The sequence below is a fragment of the Hordeum vulgare genome, chromosome 4H (genome assembly GCF_904849725.1).
Source record: "Hordeum vulgare subsp. vulgare chromosome 4H, MorexV3_pseudomolecules_assembly, whole genome shotgun sequence".
Taxonomy (NCBI): Eukaryota; Viridiplantae; Streptophyta; class Magnoliopsida; order Poales; family Poaceae; genus Hordeum; species Hordeum vulgare.
This window is the reverse complement of record NC_058521.1, coordinates 603,670,178-603,691,021: the sequence shown is the minus strand read 5'-3', so window position 1 is coordinate 603,691,021 and position 20,844 is coordinate 603,670,178. Positions and strand designations below refer to the sequence as shown.

At 41.4% G+C, this 20,844-nt stretch overlaps 1 protein-coding gene across 1 annotated transcript; it reads right to left on the bottom strand.

Annotated features, from left to right (window-relative positions):
- Window positions 1-809: 809 nt before the first annotated feature.
- LOC123449980 (CCR4-NOT transcription complex subunit 1-like) lies at window positions 810-19,001 on the bottom strand. Its single transcript, XM_045127367.1, has 51 exons — window positions 18,884-19,001; window positions 17,681-17,984; window positions 17,349-17,577; window positions 16,913-17,252; window positions 16,711-16,824; window positions 16,505-16,633; window positions 16,247-16,423; window positions 15,973-16,164; window positions 15,521-15,658; window positions 15,213-15,335; window positions 14,885-15,126; window positions 14,181-14,284; window positions 13,493-13,587; window positions 13,173-13,409; window positions 12,772-12,969; window positions 12,486-12,579; window positions 12,280-12,377; window positions 12,046-12,191; window positions 11,856-11,964; window positions 11,626-11,772; window positions 11,328-11,375; window positions 11,128-11,256; window positions 10,797-11,036; window positions 10,545-10,709; window positions 10,372-10,457; window positions 10,187-10,292; window positions 10,001-10,096; window positions 9,716-9,868; window positions 9,271-9,447; window positions 8,945-9,174; window positions 8,740-8,857; window positions 8,537-8,653; window positions 7,609-7,653; window positions 7,171-7,248; window positions 6,964-7,080; window positions 6,248-6,374; window positions 6,027-6,127; window positions 5,295-5,423; window positions 5,086-5,166; window positions 4,543-4,689; window positions 4,340-4,468; window positions 3,647-3,694; window positions 3,350-3,496; window positions 3,210-3,271; window positions 2,738-2,891; window positions 2,444-2,635; window positions 2,263-2,367; window positions 2,040-2,171; window positions 1,589-1,837; window positions 1,239-1,340; window positions 810-1,147 (listed from the first exon to the last, which is right to left on the bottom strand). Exons 1-51 carry the CDS (start codon window positions 18,983-18,985, stop codon window positions 1,010-1,012), a joined length of 7,266 nt encoding a protein of 2,421 aa, XP_044983302.1. The 5' UTR covers window positions 18,986-19,001; the 3' UTR covers window positions 810-1,009.
- Window positions 19,002-20,844: the final 1,843 nt, after the last annotated feature.

The following is a 20,844-nucleotide window of genomic DNA, read 5'->3' as shown; positions in this document are numbered from 1 at the left end:
AAAGAGGCGGGAGGGATTTTTTTTCTTTATTTCTTTGTTTTGTTTGGGGCCCACATGTAGAGGGGTAAGAGAAAGAGTTTTTCCTTCTCCTTTTTTCTGACTAGGTTCTACATGTAAGTGACAAATGAAGGCAGGGGCAAAATGTCCAACAAATGCCCTGTAGATAGTCAAATCCCTTTGACCGAACGAAAACAGAAGTGCATTTCTATAAGGTCACTTAATGGCAGAGGGATAAATTTGAGCATGCTCTAAAATTAGGATAAATATGTGTAGAGATTCGATTTAGGGACACAAATGTAAAAGACCACAGAACCCAAACACAGGGGTAGAGATGGCGGCGACTACAACCACAGGGCGGAGGGATTAGGGTTCAAATTGGGTGTATTAAATCGAACCACATTAATCCAATAATACAGCCTGGACCACACGAGATTATGCGAATCCCGACAGATGCTGCCCCTCACAGCATCTCCCATAAAATATAGAACTTTAGGGTGCCCGCAACCTACTTAGTTCAATTAGCTAAATTTTTAAAAGTAAATATTAATTCAACTAAGGAGGGTTAGAGGATGCCCATTCAGTACCATAGAACTTACATATTTTATTGATTTAAATTCAATCGGTACTATAAAATCTAAGCATTTATTGATTAGCTTACTGCAAAATAAATGACTCAGCTTTATACTAACTTCGTACTAAGACCTAACTGTTTATTGCTTGCTCAGCGATTTAAAGACCCTTTCCAGCAACCAAAATCATGACAGGGCTACAACCACTAACAAATTACCAAGACAAGACAAAACACCTGATTTTCACAAACAATATGAAGAGTAATATTTGCATTAACTATGAAACATCTAATGGTTAAGACGGTTCGCTACAATCCTCATCACACAATATCCAGTTACAATACTATGATACAAAACAAATCTGCCAGCAAGTCAGACCGCTCATCGTCCCATTAGACAGGCCATGACAGGCAGCAACTATTTACAAGAAACTAGATGCATTAGTGGCCGCCATCAGAGCCATCATCCACTGCTTTTCCAGCGGCTCCACCGCATGACTTTGCCACCGACTCAAACAGCTGTTTAATCTCAGGCGCGCAGTGTGTGAAGGATCGGTTCCAAAAGTTGTAGCGCGGGTTCTAACAAAGTAATAATTTCGCATTCATGAGTGACATTGCGATGCTTGATTTCGCCAAACATAAAAAAGAAAAATACACGTGGAGAGCCTACCTTTATCAGCTCGATGAAGGTAATGAGTAATCCCCAGGGGTGAGGACGGTTCACTATCAGACGTTCCAAGAGAACCCTGGTTACCTGCTCCTGGATATGTTCCTGCAAATTCGAGTTCCAACTCCATTGTTAGTTAACATGCAAACACACTAGATTCAATCACTCACTTGCACCAAACAAGTTCGTAGCATTCAAGTTTTTTTTTTCTTTTAGGGGCATGGCATTGAGGCTATTGGAAAGATATGTTATGAGGTCAGTCGGATAAAAACAGCAAATACAAAATTTGGCGGAGGCTATCAAATAAGAATAAAATGTCCATTATACGAGGAGTAAAAAACTGAAACATATACCTGGGTAGCTTCGGCAAATAGATACAGTATGATGAAGGAGAAGTAGTGTGTGTGGCTATTCGGGTAGCGCAGTTGGTTAGCGATCGCATTCAAAAATAGGTAGCGCCCCTCTGTATCCAAGTTTGTTACAAGATATTTGAAAAATTCAGTGGCTGTTTCAATCTGAAAAATATCCATTGTACTATGATTAATCTGCTGTCCTGACGCAGCAGACGCATTAGCCTTGTTCACTTGCAGTTGTTGCACCGCCTGAAATGTTATTGTATTTCCAAATACCAGGTTAGAATATGACATATAACAAATAAAAGAAGAGAGAAAAAAAAGCATGCACAAAGACACGAAAAGAGGACAATCTCAAGTTTTTTGTAGGAAAGAACTGTTCTATGAACAAGTACTCAGAAGAAGCAATTCCTACTGTAATTTCACCTCATGACAAGAAAAAGATACTCACTTGGATGCCAATGTAGAGAACAAGTGAATTCATCAAAGGCACATTGTAGCGTGTCCCAGCAACATTAGCTTCATTCTGGGGCAGCAGCAACTTTTGCTTCAGATCACTCAAAAAGGATGAGCCTTCTGGTCTCTGCACAATACAGGTCAAGATTCAACAAAGCTGTAAAATAAAGGTCCCAGGCAACATGAGCAATTCAACATATATAAATAAATGCTATCACCTTAAGATACTCATCGACATCAGTCTTCATATGCTTTGACTTGAGGGCACCATCGACATCTGACATGATTCGTGGAGGTACTGAAATTTCAGCTAGCAGATCAATCTGCCACAGAAACAAGAGTCAGATATTGTCTGAAATTAAGAGAATCAAAGGAACTTTTATGTCTCCTAAGATAGACCTTCAAGTTAGGAGTAGATGGGTCTGGAAGTCTCATGTTGCGCGGAAAAGCACTAAGAATGACATTGCGCATTTGAATGCAACTGGAAGGGATCACGTCACAAAAACTGAAGTGATAGTCACACAGAAATTCAGGAAAGTCATGTAGTAGTACAAGAAGCACTCTCATAGTCCCTTTGTACATAAGGTGCACCTAAGTAAAACAAACACAAAGGATATAAGAACTGGATCATAATTACTTGAACAAGAAAAATGAGAAAAGTTATCAAAGAAGGGGGGAGGAGGGGGGATTAACTGGTTCTAAAAGGTCAGCAGTTCTCAAATACGGTTCCATGAATTTGAACAGATCAATAAGCAGCCGATGGAAAAAAGGCCACCCTTTTTGTGAATTGCCCTTCAGCAGTCTTGCCATGAAGGTTCTATGACTCACCAACTCAAGCCAAGCAAAGCTGCAATAGAACAGTGTTAAATCAGATAATAACAAAATATGACCAATACAGATTTCAAACATGGTACAACTCTAAGTGAATATTCGGGTTTAGCTGCAGTCAAAAAATCGAAACTCTATTACAGGATTTGGGTCTGACGATAACAAGTACACAGCAAGCAGTAGAAGCAGAAGCAACCATGCGCACATAATCCCAAGGGGGAGCTAGGATATACCGCAAGTTGAACTAACAACGAGGATTCAGAAATACCAGATGACTTAGCATGTAGTTGACATAGGATGAGAAAATTAATAAGTGAGCCAAAAATGATGGACAAACCTCAAACTAGGAATTCTCAGGGGTTGCAGTACATGGAATGCATTTGCAAATGCAGTCAAAACCTGATATACCAAACAAGGATGTTATATTGCTCTTGGTACAATAAATAATTAACTATACATAGTTAAAGGGATGTGTACCTGCAAATTAGTTCCATCATGATGAGGTTCAGATGTAATAAGGTCATTCAGCCAATTTATAAACAGACGAAAGTATGGTCGGGGGTTAAATGAAGCTTTCTTCTCTTCAGCTTCTTTCTGGATGATCCTAATTGTCAGTAACAGAATCTGGACAAGTTGAAAACAGTTTAACATCAGTACTTCCAAGTAATTGGCATGAAAGATTCCGTAACTTGAACTTCTGAATTTAGAATTTGAATATACATTCCTTAACTAGTCTAGGGGCAAAAGGGTTATCACTGGTTTCTAGATACGGACCTTGGGAAGAAGGCTGCCTTTGTTTGGTCCTATTTCCACTGAACAGTTCTGAAGAAAAATAATATAGAGCAATTAGTACCCAAGATAATAGAGAGCATTAATCTTCTATGCATGCCATCAAACTTGTGAGAAATAACTTCTATGTTTAATATTACTCCTTGTGGCTAGCTATAGAAAATGTGGATAAATTTGCTATAAGAAGCATACGAGTGATTTTGCCAAATAATCCATACTAAAACAACAACCAACAGTATACAGGACAAACAACAGCTCAATTGAGCTAAAGAAACAGAATGCTACATTACTCACAAAGGTACATATAATAAATCATTAAGAACTCATGTCCATTTCTTGAGGTATATGCATCAAATTATAAGGCATGTCACCGGAAACAAAATAAACAAAAGAGAAGTACACCCTCAGTAACGAAATATAAGAGCGCTTAGATCACTACTTTAGTGATCTAAATGCTCTTATATTTCTTTACGGAGGGAGTACATGACAGGCAAATAAATTAATCAACTGCATTCTGGTCCTATAAAGCCCATTTATTTCTGGTTTCATTAGCAGAAACATTATTCACATGCCAGTTCTTGCTCACGAACATAACAAGTTGAAAGCCAAAAAAAGATTTGGTCCTTTAACAACTCCAAAGTAATAAGAAAGATGTGTACAAAGTAACTTTATTGATACCTTTAGCACCGCAGACACAAGCTTCGAATATGAATCAATGGGGAAATATGATATATGTGATGACTGTGGGGACAATCCACCAGGAGCAGTAATTTGCTCAGAGACTAGAGAGTGTGCAACAGCAAGTTCCTGATTGATTCGAAATTAGCATGAAAGTAATAAAAAAGAATATATAATATACAATCTACGAGTAGAATAATCACCGTGAGAATTCGAAAGAAACGCTCAGTAAATTCGTCTCCCTTCAGCAGGCCAATATGTTGCAACTGCAGAACATAACGACTATACGCCGCATCACAAGCACTTGGATGATCACATACTTGACACCACTCAGAAAATAGGTGTGCGACCTATGAATCAACCAACATAATGCATCAACTTCCTAGCATATACAACTCAGTCCGATAAAGTAAAGATTTATATATTATCTTAACTATACTAAAATTATTTCATGAAAAACATCAATGTAACATATTTGTTGTCATGGATGTGGCTAGTCACTATAGAATAAAATTATGGCAACAAAACCAGATGACCGGTCAAACTTAAATATATACTATTGTTAGGCGCTACTGAAGTCAACTAGCAAATAAGGGGATATCAGAAACAAATAAGCATCTGAAGCATACACAAAGCAAAGAAAAAGCTTACGATTCTATCTTCAAGATTCACATAAATCAAAACAAAATTCTAGTAAATATTCAGAATTCAAAGTTTATGCTACTAAACAAGTTTCACAAAGATACCTGGTCTTGAAAAGCAACAGAATCAGCTACAATGGGGTCGTTAACACTGTTTTCCTCTTTGTTTGCTCGGCTAGGTAGAACCTACAAAATTACAAGAGCGATATACAATTGTGTCACTGACTGTGTTTTGAGAACAGAAGTTCCTATAAGGTACGAGACACACTAGTCAATGTGAACAATGACAAGATCATTAATAAATGTGGCCTAACCTTTTTATCCTTCGATTGTCTAAGTCTGTCATCCTTCCCAAAAGCAAAACCAGGAGCATTGTTGGCATTATTCCTTGCAATCTCAGTCAACTGTTGCAAAAAATCAGGTGAACCTGGCCTCCTTGAAATCTGCAAACCAAAAGTTGTTTCTGTTATAGTATATGTGGATTGCACTAGCCCTTTCCATCAGTTCGGGCTTTTGGTTGCGTTGGCTAGTGCATGAAGCTTAACATGGTATCAGAGCCCTAGGTTTTTTTTTCGCACGCGCAACTCGTGCTTCTTCTCTCTTGCCGACACTCGCGCCTGCAGCTTCTGCCCGTGTCCCTGTCTACATCGGGCTCGTGCTCTGCCCCGTTCCACGCCGCCCCGTCGCCTGATCTCCGTCGCCCCGCGCCCTCACCGGTCTTCAGCCGCACCAGTGCCCTCGCCACGGTCCTCCGCCGCGCCACAATTTATTTAAAAATTTGCTGGTAGCCCCCTTTGTGTCCACGTAGAGACCTCTTGAGTCATACGTGAGTTTCGCGCGCCGTCGCTCTCTTCCGGTTACACGTGTTGACTTGTCTTCCCCGTCAAACGTGAGAGGGGGTGTTATAGTATATGTGGATTGCACTAGCCCTTTCCATCAGTTCGGACTTTTGGTTGCGTTGGCTAGTGCATGAAGCTTAACAGTTTCTACCTTTGATAGCGCATCAAGAACTGAATATATAGAGCAGCTTAGACAATCAGTGTTACCTTTGATAGCGCATCAAGAACATCATAAAGTTCTGAGATACTAGCAGAGTCCTGAGTAATCAATGTCTGGACAAGTGACGTGGCAAATTCTGTTGCAACCTCTGAGAAGGAGAAAGGAAACATTTGGCAACCCAATCAATAGATAAAAATTATATACCTTTTAAAGATAAGAAGAAACAGAGGGAGTACTATAGATTACAAAACAGAACACTTCAACTTACTATTTCTTCCACCGTCAATTAGCTTTGCTAAATGAATAGTGTACTCCCTGATATCCAGCAAATCAGAACGAATAAGAGTAACGATAATTTCACTATGAAACTTCTTCTCGTCGTCCAAATAGATTACCTGCGCACAAATAGTTGACAAGATAATTAAAAAAATGTGTGTGAAGTCCCCAACCTCAGAACTACAGAACGATCACAGCAAACCAAGAGCACAGTTGATAAACTCCATTCCAAAGAAGAAATATCAATGAGGTGATCTCTCCAACACAACGAGGATTCAAGTACGTGGCATAAACCTCTGTGCAAGTGCTAATATCAAAATGGAAATAAGGGTCGTAATCTGTATTGTTGGTACGTTGTTTGTAACACTGAATATTATTGGCAAAAGGACAATTCACACTCAATGAAAAATTCTAATATAGCAGAATCAACCTTGGCTATATAGCAAGGCATGCTGCATCTTTCAGGAAAGCTGCAACTTTACCCGACATATTGCACGCAAATGCAACTAAATAAAGGAAGCATAACAAATTTAAACATAGCATTCAGATGAAATTAAGGCTCAAGGATGAATATGAGTGGCATAGCCCTTTCGATCAACAACAACGAACTACAATGACGTAGCACAACAAGAATGAATTATATGGAATACCAGGAAAACGAAAAGGTAACTAAAACAAAGGGTATATATATACCATAAAGAAACATACCCAATTCATTAGCTCTTTGACAACAAGGTTGCATACGTCCCGTATCGCAACTAAAGTTGCTAAAGAACACATGACATAACCACTATTTGATGAGTTGTCATATAAACTTTTGAAAACCTGAGACCACAGACACCAAGAAAAAAAGGTCAGAAGAACAATTAACAGAGTATTACGAATAATTGCCTTAACAAAATGAACAAGATTTACCTTTTGTGCAACAGCTAATGCAGCCTCATCCCGGTTAACACATTTGAGTAATATATCAGGAACTTCCGCAATAACAGACTGAACAAGACAATACAATGAAGGACAAGTTAGTAACAATTAGATAAAATATATGAGTTGATTTACTAAACAATGAACCAAAGCAGAGTGTGATAACTTAGATCAATGAGCTGTTCGGTTCACAGCAGATATTGCCCAAAAACACAGTGGTGCACCACACTCATTAGTTTACACTTATTAGTTGCTACATTGGAGGATGACATATTGTTTCTCTTGCCACAGTATTCACACATTGGTTTTTGTTCACAACACATGACTACAGTACCAGTGGCAGAGGCCACACTTTGCCTAAAACAGAAGCACTAAATTCCTACAGAGGAAGCTTAGCATGTGTAGTAGAAGTAATGACGGTTTACTGACCTGGATTTCCACATCTTTACCATCCTTGGCAATCAAGACTTCCAGCTGGAGGATAACAACAAATCATTAAGCAAAACAAAATGTTACCTAAGCAAAACAGAGATAGGAGATTCTGCAGAAATTAAGAGTTATTGGAGTTGGCTAAATATGACTGCAGACAGCTCTGCATAATCACAAAGACATGCAAACAATGTGCCACTGACATGTGGGCCTTGGGCCCACTTGACAACGCCACATGCGATGGTACATCTTGAAACGTAACTATCCTAAATATTTATCTCTAATGTTAAATAAATGGGTGTTGGAGGTGGCTCCGCACCCACCTCCCTTTTCAACTTTGTAAAAAATCTCTAAAAAAAATTACACAGTAACTAACAGAAACATAATGGAGCTCCTCCATACCCAACAAACCAACTTAATAACCTACTAAGATGTCTCCAACTAAAATAAAGCATGACACAGGTGACAAAGAAGCACGAAGTGTAGACATGACACCTACCTAGGCAGAACCGGACTAGTGAGCCGGTAGAAATGGATTAACTTGATCCATTATATACTTGTATGTATCCGTAGCAAAGAACAGGGCTACTTTGGTTAGAAACTAAGATATACAATCAGATGTATATTCAACAAAAACTTATGATGATAATAAATTAATACAGAACATATGATGACAAGTCCTAAAACTCAATAAAGTAACTGACACACATGGCTAAAATGTTTTAAACATATAAAGGTAGCCCTTTGAAAACATTAAGAGACACTAGTTCCTTGCATAAGGTGTTTTCTGTTATTACCCACACATATGTTAAATATAAAATTAGTATTCATTCTGATAGATAGCAGCCGGTAAATCATAAAGAATTTTGAAGGATAGTTCATGCGTTTCTGATTATCAGTTCACATATATATCTCCAAATGTCATTACCTTTTGCGAAACTTGTTCGTATCTTTCCATAGCATCACTAGTGCTCAAAGGATCTGGTAAAGCAGACCCTAGATTGTCAGAAACTGTAGCTGGAGGTGGCATCATAGCATTTAAATCCTGGTACATTATTGAAATAGGATTTAGAAGTCTGTCATATATCATGTATGCATGAAATGAAGAGGATAAGTTATGTCGGTCGTGACCGTTATTCCTCCCACAGGAAGGTCATTAGACATCAATGGAGGAGATGTCGATGCATCGCCAATGGTTCCACCAAGCCAGCCAGAAGAGTCACTGGTCCCAACTTGAGCAGGAGAATCACTACAAGGCACAAGATATTCATAGATCTATTGATAGCAGCTCGAGCAAACAACATTTCAAAACCAAAAGGTACCAAGGTATGCGTACCTAGAAAGTGGTGCAGCGCCAGGAATCAATTCCTCATACACCAGCTCTGTAGGCTGAGTTAATGCAAGTGGAGCTGTTTGATTAGACAAGAAAGCACTGGAAGCTGGAGCTAAACTTGGGCTGTAAGCACGAGGTACGCCAAAATTGCTCGAGACAGCAGCTGTACCAGATGAACCAGAACCTGCAGCACCAACACTTTGGCCATGGCTCTGCCATACATGAACAAACTCCTGAAATCAACAAAGCAAGATACAGCTAATCACTTGTATAGTACAGAAACATAACGCATTAATTCCAAATGACAATTTGAAGTCCTGGTGCTACACCTCATATACTCGTTGTTGGGCAGGAGACTCTGCCTTAGTATGGAGCACTTCAGGTACAGGGGCAAATGGACCTTGAGCATAAGTAAAAGAGTCATAATATGCAGGACCAGCTGCCTCTCTTTTCTTCCTTTGTTGTGAAAAGGATTGAGTTATTTCACCCTCAATCGAATCAACAGCCTGCAAAATGGCGTACATGTCATGAGGCTAACGAGTGAACTTCACCAACTCCGCCAATGTAGTTCAATGTTGGCAAAATGCTAAATGGGACATGCTCAAGGGTGATTAGAAAAAGAGAACAGGCAGTTCTACAGTTTGAAAGCAAATCATTGGTAGATGTTGGGATGCAAATTGCTGAACTAGACTATAGAAGATCACATAATGCATGGATATGTGTTGCTGTCTTGCTGAGTAGGACAATGGACATGATAGCATGTCAAGGAGGTACCTTGCGCGTAGCTACCGACTCGATACTTGCACAACCAAGATCCAAATTGTCGTTGATCAGAATATGGATTACTTGATCACCAGTTTCACTGTTGCTGGTAAGGTTTTGAATAAGGCTTCGAAGATGAGATTTTAGTGCAACACGGAGCGGTTCCTACACCGGAGGGAAAAGGAAATAATATAATAGGTTGCACAAAAGATTAAAACAATAAAGAACAAACAACCACAAGACAAAACCACAGACGAACATCAGTGCTTATAGGGCTTAAAAACAAGCAAGAGGTACCTTGCAAGTAACATGGGCTAGACTTCCAGCTAATGTCCCAACCATCAAACGAGCAGAACGATTTGCGGCACTGTAATCAGATTCCGTTGAATAATCCTTCAGGAAGTAAATTATCATTATCATCAGTAACATAACAATAATTTCACTATGACACAAAACTTTCAGAATGAATACAAGAAAGGGAACCTTCAGAATAATTTCTTTCGTAGTTTTGCTTGCTATTGAGACACTTCTTTCAATGACCGGGAGTATTATCTCTTTGATAGCCTTATCCAGAGCCACCCCCATGATTCTATGGAATAACAGGAGTTCAGCTAGTCAGTAAAATCCAAATAGCATCAGATATTTATGTTTAGAAGCATCAAACATACTTGCTGAACTGCAACTGTGAGCCAAGAGATAAAAGTTTTGAACTTATTTTGAAGCGTATCTCATCATGTGGAATCAGCGACAAAAGCTGCAAACAACAGATGAGAAATTGCAGAATAACATATAATATCTAGTAATCCAGCAAAAGATGGGAGAAAATGGTAGCATGGCAAACCTGAGTGAGAGAGAGTGGCGATGGCGATGCCGATAGTGATACTAATGGTGTTTGTGAAGGTGGGACCTGGGTCAAGGTGTGAGAGGGGACTTGCTCAGGCATCATTAGAGCAATTTTATCATCCTCCGACATACTGTTAGGAGGGAGGCGAACAGGAGCAGTATACTGCATGCATAAAAAATGTTTAAAATATAATAAAACAAGAATGCACCCTCCAACGTTATTGAATTGATAATGCTTGTCCAAGCCAACCTGATTTAGCATAGGTGGAAGGCTGAGGGTACGAGAAGTGCTATTGACCTCAGGTTGCAGGTCTACATGTTTTACTGTGGGGTTGATGCCTGAAGAGACCTCTGCAGACACTTGGGTTTGAGATGAAGCAACATCTTTGTTTGAAAAATCTGGGTTTCCCTCAACTTCACGTCCTCGATCTTTAAGAAGGGAAGTTGGTTTTACATCTTTCATGTCGACGCCGAGGTTCTTAAACAGGACCTAAAATCCCACATAATAACAGTTATACAGTGTAACAGTAGAACAAAAGCTACAGAGTCAACAAGACAGTCCAACCAAAAAAGTTGACAACCTCAATGTCAAATTTTAGATTCATCTTCAGGTTTGGCAGATTATAGATCTCAGCAAGTAGACTAAGAATTCCCATCGTCCACGGATTTGGAGGACGATATGCTATACTTGAATGGCAAGGTTCGAGAATCTGCAGAGCAAGCACCGGTCATGACATCAGGCAGCTCGTTTTATACAAATGAGAGTGCTGCAAGTACATACCTTTGAAGTGAATGGAATTACAGCAATCATAAGTCCTCTCTCATAAGCCTGAAATAATAGTTTCAAAAGATTGTCAAGCAGAATTGCTTAATACCACGTGGCAGAATCACTCCACCAATACATGCACGCATACATAGGTAAAATGCAAGTTCTATAGAAACAAATGAGACCCAAAATTGGCCGAACGGTCTGTAGAAGGAAGAGAACTCAGAAATTGAACTCAGCAAAGAATATTTTGGCAGAAGAAGCATGCAGCGACTGAAATCTAAAATGCAGAAATCTGGTACAAAACAGGTACCTCCACAATAAGAGATTTCGGGTCAATTTCCTTAGCTCTTAATGTCTGGTTCCTTCCGATGGTAAATTTTCCCAACCAACTACCCAAATTTTTTAGCAAGGAGCGTTCCTCAGAACTAGATTTGATAAGATCTGATCTTAACAAAACCTGCATAAAAAAAAATCTTAAGGTTCAACAAACTTGTTTTCATTATCAAGGCCAAAAAGTAGACAAATTAGAGTAAACACGACCTTGCAGTTTTCATACGTAGCTTTCAGCATCTCCTTACTCAAGGATCTTGAGTTAAGTTTGTCAAAGAATTTCAAGTACAAATCATGAAAATTCGGCTCGATGCTTGCCCTGCAAAAATGGACATGCAATTAGTGCTTCAACATTAGAAAAACTGGTGCAGAAAAGAGAGGAAACAAATGGGTATGGTACCTTTTCATGACCATGTATTGGGCAAACCATGGATAATATTGTTCCTGAAGCACTTCACTAAATTCTTTCGCCTTGGCTTCCATATTAGAGGTGGATATATTGTTAATCATAAACAAGATCTTGTCCTGAACTTCAGATGGAGGAGTCTAAATAGAGAAGTAAATCAATTAGCCCAACCACATTGTGTATTCTCCCAGAAGAGCACACGCCAAGGAAAACAATAGTAGTACTAACCTCAATAGGACTATCTCTTTGCTCCGCTGCTGCTACAAGCGTCTCAATATTTAAAGCATTTCCAAATCCTGTAGTGTAGGAATGTTGCCGTGGCAAAACTATAGAAGGACCAAAAAATAATTCATGGAGTGGTTAGCATAGAGATTATAGAAGAAGTAAATTGTAATCACCACTTTTCACGTGAAAATAACAAGCAATCAAGTCACCTGTCGAGGTAATTCGAGGGCGCAGAAAATTAGTGGAATGAGCAGTATTTGACATGCTTGTAGAGTGAGCTAATGAAGAGGGTGGAACAGTTGTCTGCAATTGAATATTTTGTTAGTGGTCAAAGAGGGGCAGTTACTGGTGTCCAAATTACACAAATAACAGAAAAGAAAGGTAAGATCAGAAACCAGCACTGCATCGTATCTCACTTGTGGAAATATGAACAGGCAAGGTAACAGGAAATCATATAGAGAATCTCCAATACCTACAGATTCATTAGAAAAATACCTTTAGATTAACGGCTGAATCAGCAGATGCCGGCGGAACTGAAGGTTGACTAGGTAAAATGCTCTTAGTCTGAGAGGTGCCGATGGAGACCTTGGATCTGTCCCCAAGGACACTCGGTTGCCTTTGCTGCAACGGATAAGGTGTCCTTCCTAGCTGAGTTGGAGATGTACCCATTAACTGCCATGATGGTTCAGATGCCTAAATAAATCCAACCATGTCAATGAGGAAAAGGGATTAGGTTGCAGTAAAACATATCAAAACAGTAAGCAAGTGGCAGGATCTTATTATCCTAACAAAATGCCAAGCATATATTCCTTATGGCCAATCCACCACCAGTTCCAATTCAACAGTTGCCCCAAAGATTAGTTACCCTGTTCTTTTAAGTTTTTGTGATGAGTTACCTCCATGGTTTCAATAGATGACGATCCAGAAACAAGCTGCTCCGTAGAAAGGAAGTTGCCAGAGTTGGGCTCATTTTGACTTGATGAAATTCTGGCAAGTGCTCGCTCAATTGCAGAGACCATTTCAGCATGAGTAGCTCGAAGATGCGAAATCTGCAATATGTGATTGCAGTACTGTGGCCACTCTATTACACGATCCATGAACTGTTCCAGTGCTGTCGTGCCAAACATAAACATCTGCGTCCAAATAACACGATCAGGAATACAGATTGCACAGATCAGTGAAATATATGTGGACACCAAAAACAGATTTGAGCTACCTTTGAATCAACAGACTTGCGCAAGGCATCAAGAACAGCACGTAGAGCAATCCCAAGTCCAAGGTGAGCCACAAGTTGATGTTTAATAAGGGATCCTGTTTTAGAAGATGGAATTGGATTAGACAACAGCACAATTGAGTGGAGCAGATGATGACTTTTGCCCCTCAGCTGAATATGTTCCATGCAAGCAGCCAAGCCCTTGATTTAAGGCATATAGACTACTAATGGACTATTATAATCTTAATTCAAATCTTGATGTAGCAGAAATGAACAGAGTGTGGAACACTATTGCTGTGACAAATTGTATGTTACAGGCAACTAAACACAAATCTGTGAAGAACTAACGTAGAACATGTGGGCATCTCACAGTCAGGGAGTTATCATAACCCCCATAAAAACACAATGCAACCCAAACTTGGCAAAGTAAGATAAGGTCTTGCTGGAAGAACGTGTGAATTGTTCTAACCAAATCCAACACAGTAAAAGCCTAAAGCACAGCAACCCTTACGAGCTGTAATTTCCAAGACTGGATAGTGGATCTGTACTTGTGTGGAAAAAGATTCTGTAAATTAAGTCCTGCTAAGCCACGAGCAGTTTAAGCAACAAGACATAGAACCAGAAAACAGTGCTTTAATGAGAAATATAATAAATGGCTTATGAAGGTGTAGCAAAGTGGAGATATACTTACCAAATAGCACGGCAGCTAGTTTAAGCTGCTTATCTGGATACTTCGTAAAGAACTTGTATTCCTCAAACAGATTTGAGATCATACAATTAAAAATCGATTGCTCCCTGGAAATCCATAACATTCATGTAATCAATTTGTCAACAACGGAACAACTATAAGCGCAGGAAAAACTTTGTTATACAGAGTTGGAGAACAAACATAGCATACTAGTTAGTGGCTTGTGTTTATTATTTGATGCAACTTTGCAAAGAAACTTTGGAGACAATACATGCTGTCAGTGATTCAATCATAGAAGTTCTGAAAAGACTCAATTTTGCATGGGCAGTCTAACCGAAGCTGAACTGAACAAGTTAAAATAACACTCAATCATAGAACTTCTGAAAACATTCAATTTTGCGTGGGCAGTCTAACCGAAGCTGAACTGAACAAGTTAAAATAACAATAATTTCTAGAAAGCCAGATAACCAGAAGACGGGATGGTGTATTTAAATCATGTCCTATGCTGTAAAAGAGACCAATAATATTGTATTTCCACTCTTGAGACAACTATAATCTTGAATATCCAACACTTCAGCTTATTACCATCAGTTGATTCTAAGTTCCTTGTGCATACTTTTTTTTTGCAGTGTTTCTATGTGACTATATAAACCACAAGTTGAGTAACAGGCAAATAACATGTAATTTTCAGATTCTCAGAAATGCACCTCTTGTCTGGTGATTCTTTGAAGCGGGCGAGCATTTGTATCATCACATCAATGTTTATCTGTCCAGAAAACATCTGATGGAAATACGCGTTTGCTTCTACTTCAACGTCATCTGAACCTCCCTCCGAGGTAGGGTTATCCCTTACTAAACCCTGGTTTCTCGAATCATACAGAGCATACAATTCCCTTAGTTCATCCGAGAGTTGGTTGGATAAGAGCTGTCCCAAGTGAGACTGGAGAACCTGCAAATGCAAGTGACAATATTGACGACTGACAGAAAGAGCCAATAACAAATTGCAGAAGCACAATAACCAAGAATGACACGAACCTTTATAACGGGAGGACAAGCCTCCCAATACATATCCACAACACTAGCTTGAGGTTGTTCCATGGTACCCTCTACCTCATAAGAAGTGGCGTTCATAGCTTCTTTCAAAAAATTAACGCATTCCTGGGAGTCACAAAGCTCAGAAGTGTAAATAGGGGAAACTAAAACTTTGGACATCAACAGTCTCATTATACTCATGTTAAGAAAACAGTTTAAATATACACATTTGACCACAATGCTTTGAATCACACTTCAACAAATACATGCATCATCAAGACAGTAGTTTAGGGCAAAATCATGCATATTACCTCGACAAAACCGTCCTTGTATACAGTTAACTTCTCAGTGAGCCATTTCTCAAGATGGCTATGATCTTTCCTACAAGCAGCAGCCGCCAATCTAATGCTAAATGCAAATGGAGTGGACTCGAGGACAGCAGATAGGATCTGTTTCAATTGGAAATGAAATTTGAATGGATGAAACACAAAATGACAAAATATTGAGATAACATTACAACATTATAGTTTCAAATGGTGCCAGTAACCAAATATTCTATATCAGAAGTGTACGGGGTGATTGTTGTGCAAGGTACACCAGCAACATTTATTGTTCCTTCCTTCAGGAAAAGCTTACTATTTGTTGTAGTTGTAAAGAGCCTAACATTACCCCTAACTTCCAGGAATAAAATGAGCATTGAAGAAGTTGCAAAAAAAATGTCTTTGATTTTGACAACTATCAATATTTCTGTGTCTATACAGACCTTCAGGTCGTGACACACACCAACAATTCTCAGAAGACAGCTTGGATCAGAATGAGCATCAACAAATCCTCGAAGAGTGAGGCATGGGTTAATATGCCAGAGATGATTCAACACATTTCTCTTTGTGGCATCCTTCAGAAGAGCAGGAAAAGCACATGATAGCACTTCAAATTGGAGGAGATTATAGGCAGTCTGCATAGCAGAGCATGAGAGTTAACAATAGTAAAATGATTAAAATTGGATGTAGTTTGTTAAGCAGGACTAGAAGCCATACATTAATGTGTCCAAGACCAACAAGTAGGAGTTCGGGGCAATGTCCCAAAGGAAACTCGAGCATGGATCGCACCGACACAGTGTGTCCAACTTCAGCAAGCTGGCATAAAACCTCTAGAAGGTCAAGGCAAGACCAAGCATGATTACCTGGAGTAAGACTTGCAAAGTCCGGAAGTGCCTAAAAGAAATTGCAACTGTTAGATGTATGAATTGTACGTGGTCTTGTCATGAGTAAAGCCACATGTTACGAAAATAGTACCAGCAGCCTTGAACTATGTGCAAATGTAAAAATAGTAGCAGGGGCAGAGATTGCATGCTTTAAAAATGATATCTGGCCTTCTGTGTTTGTCCACATTGACCCACAAACAGCATGAAGTGGAAAGGGATCCTGTATTATTCAAGAAATTTGTCAGCCAAGCATGTGTGTCTGTTGAAATGCCTGAAAATGAGCACATATATGCTTACCTTGCAAGCACGGCCGTATATATTCATCAGTAAACAGAAAGCTGCTTCATCAGGAATACTAAATCCCTCATGATCAAGGTTTTCCATAACATGCACCCAATTAGTACTTGGGACCTACATGGGAAAGAACGACCAAGTTATTAGAATGCAAAAGCGTGAAGCGAAGAACAAGAATACAGCATGACGATGAGTAAGCCCTCACCAATTCGTTGATTGAATCCACAAGAACATCCGTGTTCCATGTAGTTAACTGAGGTGACTCACTCAAGTGGGTATTCCGAATAGCAGATACAAAGGTTGCATAAGTGTTATGGGCCTCTCCGAGACTATTTTGAGTGCCAATAACTGCCCCGAGCAACTTAGATATTGCCACATCATCAAGAGGCTGAAAAGTGGATAGTATTTCCTTACACTGTGTGCTGTCAACAGTGCATCCATAACCCAACTCAATTACGATATCCGCCATACTTATTTCTTTCCCAATTTCAGAAAGAAGTGACTCGAAGTCATCATTTGTGTTATCTAAGTACATCTCCAAATGTCTGCACGACGCAGAAAATAAGGGGGTAATACAAGTAAGCAATTGGACATGGGGTGAACCAAAACATAAAGATTTTGGTTAGTGAAAGATTAAACACCTTGAAGGATTTATTGACTGAGCATCATACTGCTCCTTGGGGATGGGAGCAAAAAAAGGACTCTGTCCAACTTCTAGAAGAGAAGCAATGTTACTAAAAGTATCCATATGCTTTGTCAGGCCATCGGTCTGGTGAAGGAAGACGACAATTTCATGAATTTGGTCGTTTGGTATCGATTGATTAGGATTCAAACACAACTCCTCAATTTGAGCAATTGCAAATTGTTGCCCTGGAATGATGAAAATAATGTAGATGTCAACGAACAACTGAAAATAGAAGAGGCAACCCTGACACACTCAACACAGAGTTTAACTTCACCACCTAGTGTTTACCTTTCAGCTTCATGCCTGAATTATCAGAATCTGACAGTGCAAGACCGATACCGACTTTCTCGGCTGCTGAGAGTTCCAGTACACTCGACAGAGTCTCAAGGAGGCCATCTGTAGCAGTTTTTATCTGCATCAGTGCCTCACAGAAACAAGTGCTGAAGTAAGTTTTATCCAGACAATATCTGAAAGTGGAGGATAAAAGATCATGCTTCAACTGCAAGTTTTTGGCCTCCCTGTCATTCAACAGCACTTCATCCAAACAGACTTGGAGCATCAAAAGACATCCATCATGACCATAATCAACTAACTGAAAAGGTGGAAAGATAAACATATCAGAAAACCTGTACCGAACTCAGATTTAATTGGTACTTTGCTTGTATGCGGAAATGGTTGAAGCAATAAATTTCTCTCATAAATTGCCGGGTTGTGCACAAAGGTTGCGAGTTGCTTGTGGGCATGCCGATACCACCCGCCAACAAGACCGCGCCTAGTCTGCAATTGAGAACATTCCCACGAGACGGTATCGGCATGTCTCCACTCTCAGCCCACGTGCTGCATCGCCAAATGTCATTCCCAATCACCAAATCCTTCTACATACGTTGAATGGACATATGGGCCCTGCAATTTGCGCAGCAAGCATACACATGACGGGTTCGACTAGCTCGATTAGGACGGAGCATCCAAGCGTGGGTAATGAATTCCCAGTCCATTTTAATTACTTTGTAATTAAGTAGAGTGGAAAAGGTATGTTGTCGTCTTGTGGCGCGCAGCGTTACTGATACGGTCAGGATTCCGCGAAACGGCCTCTCAGAATCAGCAGCACGCCGTGTACAAGGCGGACTACTGGACCGCTTCCGTGCTTACGGATTGCCGGGAACTGTAAGCTCGGGCAAACATGCCCTGGCACGCTCTGGCCTGGAGGCAGGCCATGCCCCTGCATATACATAGATGAAGTAGACAATCGACCTATTCCTGGCCCACATGACGCGGTACACAGCTACGCATCACCGATTCGGAATCTAGGTCACCCAACCCCAGAATGCAGTATAACGATCCTGCGGACGCACCGCCGCTGTGGCGAGTAATAAGATTAGCTGATACGAACCGCGGCGGGTTAGATCCGGGCGGGCGAGGGGCTTAATCCGACGCGACGGACTGGGCGACGGGCGGTGGGGAGGCGGCGGGGGGCGGGTCTAGGGTTTTCACCTGGCAGAGCTCGCGGCTGACGGAGTCGCGGTCGGCGTCGGTGGCGCCCTGCAGCACCAGCCGCACCTCGGCGGCGACGCCGGGGTGGTTGAGCGGCACCATCTCGCCGGCGGGCAGCGCCGCGGCGGGCGGTGGGGCGGGGCTGGGCGGGGGCGGGGGCGGGGCGGGGGCGGGGGCGGGGGTCGGCTGATGGCCTTCGCTGTTGGGTCTCCGAGGGCGAGCCAAGGCGAGGGCAGCGTTCGCGTCTTACGCAGATGGCGGAGGGCCCTCGTGTTGTTTATTATTATAGTCGGTCGGTCTATCCCGATCGATCCATCGATCCATCGGTCGGTCGAGGCCGCCACGCCGGGTTTGCGTCGATGCATCTGTCCCTGGCCGTCCGTCGGGGGATCGACGGCCGCTGCTGCCCAACCGATTTTAGCTTCCTCTACAGATATGCATGCATAGATGGGTTCGAGGGCCTTCTTTGGCTTGTGTTTGTGTGTGCATTCATTGTGTATGAAAAGAGTTTGGTGTGTTTGTCTTTTGAGTACAAACTTCCAAATGGGTAGGGTTTTATGTAAGGGCAGCGCTGGGCATCACACTACAGATACTTTGTTTCCTATCACGCTTGATCGGGTGCATGTGATTTGTCTGATCTAGTAGTTGTTAGTCATCCATCAAGATTTGTTGGGTTGGTTGTTAATAGACCCGCACGAGAGTCGTTCGGTTGGTTTCTTAATTGATATTGCTCCCGCATATCACGTGCACTATTGTCGTTTATCTCTCTTCATATGTCGTTTCTTTCAACTAAGCTTTTCCGTCGAACTTTGCTTCCTTCAGCTAGTTTTTTTTAACATAACAAGGGTCCCGAATGACCCAGACTTATATTAGATAATCATGCAACATTTTACATGAGGACCCAACAGAAAAGGAAAGTTACAACATAGTCCGGACATTTTGTAGAAAGGACCCCAGAAGACAAAACTGAGACGCCATCGAGTCCTTGTCGCCGGCTTCGAACCTGGCTCGATCCCAGCGACGCCAGGAATGAGACCACTCGGGGCAGAGGAATGGCTACAGCACCGCCAGCAAAGCACCGGAGGGAAACAAAGAAAGTACCACGACGAAGCACCGGAAAAGATGCCTCCCTTTTGGCTCAATGGTCGGGAGGAAATCATGGAGCCGGTCTTCATCGTCGGAACTCCGTGTGGTTTTACTTCGACCATAAGATACAGCAGCACAAGGATGAAATCCTCAGGGGGCTCAGATCTGCACCAAATCCCCCTGCCAGATGCTGCAAAGATTGGGCTCCAAAAACTCACATAGATGAATCGGTGGCTTAGCCCCATCCCTCCCTCCTTTTCCTGTCCACCTTCATGGTGGCTCAAAGAGAAGCAAGGAAGGATGAGACCAAGCACCGGATCTGAGGATCCAGCGAGCTTATTGGGGGGAGGAACGCCGGCAAGAACTCCTTTCGCCTCTGGCTCCAACCACCGGAGCACCGCGAATCCTAGCATCACTGCCACCAGCCATTGGATGCATCTCGCGTGCACCACACGCAAGATCCCCTTCGGCATAACACCAGTCCTAAAAATGGCCAAACTACTATTCTGTATAGGAGCAACGGAGCTCTTCTCCCCATCCATATCCGGCCGACAGCGCCGTCTGACAGGAGAGGGGCCCGAGCCGGGTGTTGGGTAACGTAGTAATAATTCAAAATTTTCCTACGTGTCACCAAGATCAATCTAGGAGATGTTAGCAATGAGAGAGGGAGAGCATCTTCATACCGTTGAAGATCGCTAAGCGGAAGCGTTACAATGAACGCGGTTGATGGAGTCGTACTCGCGACGATTCAAATCGCGAAAGATCCGATCCAAGCACCGAACGAACGGTGCCTCCGTGTTCAACACACGTACATCCCGGGGATGTCTCCTTCTTGATCCAGCAAGGGGGAGGAGAAGTTGAGGGAGAGCTTCGGT